An 8,129-nucleotide genomic window follows, 5' to 3' on the forward strand; every position below is an offset into this window, starting at 1 on the left:
AGAATCTAATTTAATTTTTCATAGAAAATAGAGATAAATAATAAGAGAGAGAAAGATAAATGGAAATAAATATAATCAATAAAAAAATAAATTTAAATCATACCTCTAATGTTTGTAGAAGAAAAAATGAAAGAAAGATTGAAAAAGTATATATATTTTTTGTGAAAATCTCCCAAAATCTCATGCTTAATGAAAAACAAATTTTGAGATTTTATATGAGTACTTTCTACTTAAAAACTAATACTACAGAGACTTTTATAATAGTATCTAGAAGTCATTAAAATTTGAATACTCCAAGACTTATAGAGACTTTTAAAATATTTTAATTGAATATACCGTAACTTTTTGGAGATTTTTAAAAGTCAGTAAAAATATCAATACATCGTGACTTTTAGAGATTTTTTAAGAGTTTATAAAAGTCTTAATTGAATATATTAATACTTTTATAGTCCTATAAAATCTACATTGAATACCCCCAAACTATTTAAATCTCATCAAGTCATAAAAAGTCTTATTTAAATCTCCCAAACTATTTAAATTTATGATCCATCTCAATATTTTGATTAAAGTCATTATTATGTCATTGATGTTTAACAGTAATAGATCATTCTCTTACACCAAGAGATGGGGGGAGAGAGAGTAAATTGTGGTGAGGTGCGTCTCCTTTGGAGTTCACATAGAATCAAATTTATAAATGCATTTGATTCTTTGTTAGCATCAGTGTATAGACAAGCCCTTGTTCCTTGATCTATTAGGGCACATACCACGATTTACGTCCTTCACGATGCTCCAAGAACGGGGCGGTGGGGACTCTCAAGATTGGAGTTCAATCTTTATAAATGCCAAATTTCGTCACCTCAGTCCAACTCATTTAGTTTATTGCTATGCTGGCATTTCTCCTATTAGAATAATGTGGCTCACTCATATTCAGAGGTCTTCAATTATATGTGCCGACAAGAATGTTCAACTCTCGTGTACCTTTGAATTTAAATGCATATACTCCCGGGTCCCAATAATTTAGTTAGTAAAATTTTAACTTATTTTACTTTCAATCTACTATAGCAAACGCGCCATTAATATTTTCAACGACCTCACTTGTATGAGTAATGGTCGACAATCAATCCTGTCAACAACATACACTCGTGGGATGCATAGTAAGTAAGTTTGAAGATCATGTCCAGTGGAGCTTATATCCTTGACGATAGTGTCATTTTCATTTTTAAAATTCAAAAATTCGTACCGATCAGTAATAATCAAAGTCAAATCGTAATCTTACGAGTTAAGCAAGCTCAATATAAAATAATCAAAATCTTGTTAAGTATCTCATCCACTCCAAAGTTAAATGGAAGAAATTTCTAGGGAAAAAGAATTTCTTATTTTTGTTTACATTTTTGTGCAGGTTGTTACCTACTACATGGACAGGAGAAAATTACAAGGTAGAAAAATAAAATAAAATCTAAAGAGAGAACAACAAGACCCTCAGAAATTGTATTGCCCTTTTCCTTTTACTTCCAAATTCATTTCTTAGTGCTTCTTTTTTCCCAGAAAACCTTCTGTCCACAAAAAAACAAAAGAATTAGGTCTTAGAAATTGTGCAATATCATGACATTTCAAATAATTATTCACCTGATTTTCCTGATGCTGATTTCCCTTTCATCGAAGGTTTGAGGAAATTTAAATGCTTTTTCCTTGTAGATTCGCCCTACAGGAAATTGAAGGTGTTACGAAAAAGCAAGAATAGACAATATAAAAATAATAACAAGAACACAAGATTTACGTGAAAATCCAAGATGGGAAAAGACACTATATCAAAGATGATTATAAGAGGTGAGACTACTTTGAATGATATAATATGATGAAACCCTAATATATATAATAAAATAGGTCTATATCGTGGGGGTAGAGCCTTCGCACTCCATAGGGATCAATGGTGGGTTACGGGATCGAGCCTCTCCCTCCGCTGCCACCACATACCCTCATTTTTCTTCATAATTCTAGTTTCAACATATATGTCGCACCATGAGCTTTTCAGTCCATGCAACAGAATTCGGATCACCATATTCTAACAGAACGAGATAAAAGAGTTTCTTCAGAGCTACAATGGACCCCGCCCCTCTATGTCTCTTCAAAGTTATCAGAATTATTTTCTCAAGACTCACCGCGAAATTTGCAGCAGATGCTTCTTTTGAGAAATAAGGGACATGTTCCTTTTCATTTTGATTGCCAAAAGATCCTACATTGTCCTGAAATTCGATCAAAAAACTAATTATCTACGATTCATCGAAAATAATAGAGAATAATGCTGTTTCACTGAATTAACCTGGGAGAAATGAATGAAAGGTGAGCTAGCAGTATCACCAAGATACAATTTTTGTTGCTCTTTTGTTTTCTTCTTCTGCTTGCTCTTCATTAGACGTCCAACGGGGGATTCTTCGTACTCATTGAGAATCGGAGGGCCAGATGATGCATCAGACACCATGGATAGATCTTCTTCTTCTGATTCATCATTGGCATAACTTCCTTTTCCATAATACTCATCAATAGGCCTACCAAAACTCGAGTTGTATCGACCCGAGTAATTCGAAAATTGATCGAAATACGTAGTCCATCCGGATTCACAACCGCTACTATATTCAGAATTTGATATGTTCATTCTATCAGATAAAGATTTTCTTCTATGCAGGTTTCTTGCTCAGAAGAAAGAGATGTAACTAGTTATAAGTAGAAGAGAAAGTTGAAAGAAAGAATAATACAAACAATAAGAAAAAACCACACTTAAAATCCCAGACCAGTTTATCTGATCTGTGAAGAATCAAAAATTGCCAGTTTTCACGGTTTGAGTGTGGTGGGGTTGAAAGAGTTGGATACTGACAAGGTGAAATGATACGAAATTGGATTGTGGAAGGTTACCGTCTTGTAATAACATGTTTGATAGTGAGGCTCTAGGCCTTTTGGCCTCCATTATAATATACTCAAAATATATTTTAGAATAGCGAGCTTTTAGATAATATGTGGAGAAAGGATGAAAGAACAATTTTTGATTTACGAGTATTATTTTATAAAAAAATATGTGGTTGAAGATAAGTTTTGAAAAAAAAATGTATTATAAAAATAATGGAGCCCAAACAAGGGGCCTAAAAAATTAGTCCTTATATAAAAAAAACTGAAATTGAAATTTATATATATTCCCCCCTGATGTAGTGCCGCAAAACAAAATGAATCCTTCTTCACGTACAGAAAAGGAAATTACAGAAAAAATACATAATGCACACATGCATGGGGAGAGTGGTTTGTCTTTTTCAATATAAAACTCACATGGGGTGGGCCATGTGAGTTTTCAAATTTTCTTTTGTTCTTGAACAGTTCTGTACACACAGAATTGTTCAAACAAAATACACTAAGCCCTCGTTTGGTCCCTATTCTTTTCAAATTTTAAGTGTTAGAATAGTGTTTTTTGAAACGTTTGTAATTGAAAAAGAATGAAAAGTGTAATATTATTTTATGAAAGATTGTGTGGTTGAAAATAAGAGAGAGAAAAAGAATGGTGGCCAAACAAGGGCTAAGCCCTTTTTTTGTCCTATTTTTTAAAAAAAATTCATGGTTTTTCAAACTTATTTTTAAGAATAATGCTATTTGCTGTCGCTCACTGCGACAGTCGCCCTACGTAGTATACACATGACAGGTGGTTATTTGATACATTAATGAATAAAAAACTACTATATTAATGCATCAAATAATCACTGCCATGTGTATGCCACGTAGGACGACTACCGCAATGAGCGACTACAAATAGCATTACTCTATTTTTAACCATAAACTCTTTCAAAAAAATAATTTGTACGAAAATTCATAACTTTTTCCACCTTTTAATCACATAAAAAAAAAAAACACTATTCTTACAAAATTTCTAGGGGCTAGTATACATGGGACATCATATTTGGATTAGGAAAATAAGAAGACATAAGTTGAAGGACTATATTGGATTGAATGATGGTGTATTGTTTTAATATGGCGTTGGATGCAACACTGAATTAAAAAGCATATAACTATAGAATAATAATATTTAGACAATATTTTTTCTCTAAGATTAAAAAAGGTAAAATTGCTTTTTAACATTTTTTTTTTATGTTTAGGATAATTTACTTTTTTCTCACTTTAAGTAAGGAAATTATTTTTGTAAAAGTAACTGATGATACTATCAAAATATGTAACCTACATATTTTTAACTTAATTTAATAAAATAAGGTATTTATCTTGAAAATTCCTTATTTACTTATAAGTAAATTTATATTTTTAATAAGATTTTATATATATATATATTTTATAGAGTAAATTATTTACTCATAAGTATATTTTTACTTACAAGAAAATTTATGTATCAGTTTAACTAACTTTTTTCTTGTTATTCATGAAATGGTGAATTAAGAATTCAGTCTAAATTCATCTGATAAAGCATATTATTTTAATCCATTTCATTAAATGAGGATAAATTTCATAGACTGATTAAATCTAATTATTTGCACCAAAGATCGAACAAAATTAAATTAATTGTTATTCGATATAATATAGTGCACCAAATATATCAAAAAAGTTAAATTTTAAAGTGAAAACCATGACTAAATTTTGCACCTCATAGAAATGGTAAGCACAATGTTGCCTACAAGACTGAAAAATATTGAGCACGAGTATATCGCTACATAAATAAAATCGGGGTCCAGTATTTATGGAGAAAAAAAAAAAAACTTGAAAATTTAATTTTCCAGTGGACCTCAGAGTTAAAGACTCAAAAAGTACCAATAAGATGTGAGTTTGTTAATTAAAAAATATCTGGTAGTAACATAGTGTTACTTTCAGTAAAGTAAGTTAAGATTATTCATTGTAAGTAAATGTGACTTTGCTAATTAAAAAAAGTTAAGTTTGAAATTTTTAACAAAATAAGTAATTTAATAATAAGTTTAATTTACTAGTCATCATATATATGTCAACTCTTATCGACATTGACAAACTAAGCACATTATTCTCAATAAAATCTAGATCGACCCTCTTTGTTCAATTAATCGGAACAATTAGATCGTTAGCACGTCAAATTATCCGTCTTCTAACACGTTTTATTGAAATTTACGTCTATTTTACGATCGGATAATCCTCTTTCAAACCTACACAGAACATCTCTATAGCCTAGATCGTCCTTCCCTAACCCTAGGCTTAAAAACAATTAGAAAGAATGCATGCATATTTCAATTACTGGTGAACTTCTCCCAAACAAGAATTTGCATCAAGTACTAAGTTTAATATAAATGTCTTTCTTTTTAATCGTTTTATGGAGAAACTTCTTCAAATCGATGGAAAACATATTTCAAATCTAAGCTCTTGTTTAGTACACATTTTTTAAAACTCATTTTTAACGATGCATTCTCTCAATAAAATTATTTTGCCGGTGGAGTCGTAACTTTTCCTTACTTTAGATACACATTTTCTCCCAAAAAAAAAAAGAACCCTTTTCGAAAAAATCTATATCAAATAGACCCTAAATCGTTCGTCCCTAAACACGAACCTGAAAAGATCAATAACAAAAATGCAAACAGTGATGCCAGACAGCTTCGTTCAAACAAGAATTTACACGAGTACAATAACCCTTCATTCTTCTATTTTTTGGGATCTTTCTTCTCTGTCCTTTTAAGTGATTTCGAAATGGCAGGCAATTAAATCTCAGCCCTACAGAAAATTGAAGTGCCTTTGGCCCATTAAAATGAAGAAAATTGCAATGAAATGCCGTATCCAGATAATAGAGAGACTCCATAGACAGTACAAAAGATTATAGGCCCATCACGTGGTTCTAGTAAATGGATTTAAATTCACATACTCATACAGCAAAGCTTGCAATAGCAGAAATAGTACATAAAATTTCGTCGTGGTTGTATAATTACACCGTTTGTTTGATGGAGATTAAAATTAAATTTTTTGTAAATTTTAATAAAAATTGATGAAATATGGTAGTTTTCATATGGAATGAAATAATTTCATTGATTGTATGTATGGTACACTGATATATATTAATCTTGCTATGTATGAAAATAAAATTAATCTAGGAAACTATATATCCCTGTAATCACGGTTAATACTTCGCCTCAAGTTGGAGCATGAAAATATGTAATGTCCAACTTGCAAGTGAAGTGATGAAAGAGATCCTTCCAAGAAGCCTTAGTGAAGATATCAGTCAGTTGAAGCTTGGTAGAGACGTGTAGGAAGAATGAGTCCAAAAACATATATTTCAAGCACAAAAATGGAATGAAATAATTTCATTGACAGTTTTGTTAAAAATTGACAGAATTTTTACAAAGAAACACTTGTCAGTTTTTTATTGATTTTCGACACAACAAATGCAAAAATTGTACCATACAGATATTGCTAACACAACACCTGTACCATTTCTGTCAATTATTCCCTATACCTATGGAATTATTCTTTCATTGATTGTATGAATGGTACACTGGTGTATAAATACCTGTATAATCTTGCTATGTATAGAAATAAAATTAATCTAGGAAATAATCTCTATATATCCTTGTAATCACGGTCAATAAAATATGTGATTAAGAAATTGTAGAATCTATGAAATGTATGGTTGAAAATGAGCTTGAATAATTGAATTTTAGAAAATAAGGGACAAACATTGACTTAATTTCTTTGCAAGTTAAGTTCGTCTCCATGTGTAAAGGATGTGGAACTTTCTTGATCACTTCTTCGACATTTTGGATAGCAAATCTCAATTGGCTCACAGAACTTTAATTGTCTCAATTGAGTCATTAAATTTCAAATACCCCACTCTTGCGTCTGCAGTGTTCCAAAATGATGAAAATTTCTTAATTGACATACGTACAACAACGGATCTGTCATGCAAATTTTGTGTGGCATACTAAAATATCATTGAACCATGCCATAAAAGTGTTTAAATAATTTTAAAAATATACGTCTTTTAATCGTTTAATAAAAAGATATTGTCATAACTCTCATTTTACATTTTTCATTTTTAGGGTGCCAAGCAGCATTTTATGTCCATTTTAAGGATGATAGGTGATGAAATCTGGCAAAATGATAGAAAAAAATTGAAATTAAGCCCTTGTTTGAGTCCGATTCTTTTGATAAGAATGAATTTTTGAATAATGTATTGATGAAAAATTTGTGGTTAAAAATTAAGAAAAAAATTTTGAATTTGCGTATAATGTTATTTTATTGAAGAATGTATGATTTAAATGATGTCAAAATATTGTTTAAGAGTATTTTTTTTTTTTTCAAAGAATGGAAATCAGGGGCTAAATTCAAGTTTGATGACCAATTAAGACATTAAAGTTTAATGACTTAATTTAAAATTTTCTGACTGCATGTGAAATTTACCTCTACATTTTCACCCTCAAATGAAGTATTGTTGTAAGTTGTAACATAAGCTTTAAACCTTCATGAATTTTCGATTATTTAATACTGATTTTCAGATTTATTTCTGTGAATAACTAGAATATGTATAGATTTGTAATGGTATTAATAAATACATTATAATGTTAGGTGTTACGATATTGCACTATGACAAAAGGTTTAAAAAATGTGGTTTTTATTGTGAAGTAAAATAAGAAAGATAACATAATAAGCTGAAAAGCTTTAATTAAGAACTGAAAGAAGATTTCTCATTTCTATTGTATACTGTCAAGAAAATTGTATGTAATAAAGTTTTGTAAATATTACAAAGAAGAAGACCTTATTTATATGGTTACAAATAACTGTAAAAGGAAATACTGTAAAAGAAAAAATTGTGTAATAATTATACAATCAATTATTAAGGAAAATAATCCTACACTATTGGAAAACTATCATAGAGAAATATTGATTCTATATATTATTATACTCTACTGACATCTCTCTCAAATTGATGCTTGTAAATCATCAATTCGCAATCGCGAACTGGATGTGCTGTCAAGTCAATATTTTCGTAGAACCCATAAACCGAGAACTCAACGTTGCTGAACTTCGAACCCAAGAATTGATTCAAAACTCGATATGATTCCCGACAAATAATCAATGTCCGACCAGAAACTGATGACGCTAACAAATCATCACAAAAAGTCAAATGCTTGCAC

At 30.2% G+C, this 8,129-nt stretch overlaps 1 protein-coding gene across 2 annotated transcripts; it reads right to left on the bottom strand.

The window, feature by feature from the left end:
* Window positions 1–1,297: 1,297 nt before the first annotated feature.
* LOC111401379 lies at window positions 1,298–2,969 on the bottom strand. Of its 2 annotated transcripts, none has more exons than XM_023029087.1 (4): window positions 2,321–2,969; window positions 2,160–2,243; window positions 1,627–1,702; window positions 1,298–1,550 (listed from the first exon to the last, which is right to left on the bottom strand). In XM_023029087.1, the coding sequence occupies exons 1-4, from the start codon at window positions 2,651–2,653 to the stop codon at window positions 1,525–1,527; spliced, it is 519 nt and encodes a 172-aa protein (XP_022884855.1). In that variant the 5' UTR covers window positions 2,654–2,969; the 3' UTR covers window positions 1,298–1,524. The 2 variants fall into 2 exon arrangements, with proteins under 2 accessions (XP_022884855.1, XP_022884854.1); XM_023029086.1 differs by having other exon boundaries at window positions 1,353–1,553; window positions 2,321–2,968.
* Window positions 2,970–8,129: the final 5,160 nt, after the last annotated feature.

This window comes from Olea europaea, chromosome 10 (genome assembly GCF_002742605.1).
Source record: "Olea europaea var. sylvestris chromosome 10, O_europaea_v1, whole genome shotgun sequence".
In the NCBI taxonomy this organism is placed as follows: Eukaryota; Viridiplantae; Streptophyta; class Magnoliopsida; order Lamiales; family Oleaceae; genus Olea; species Olea europaea.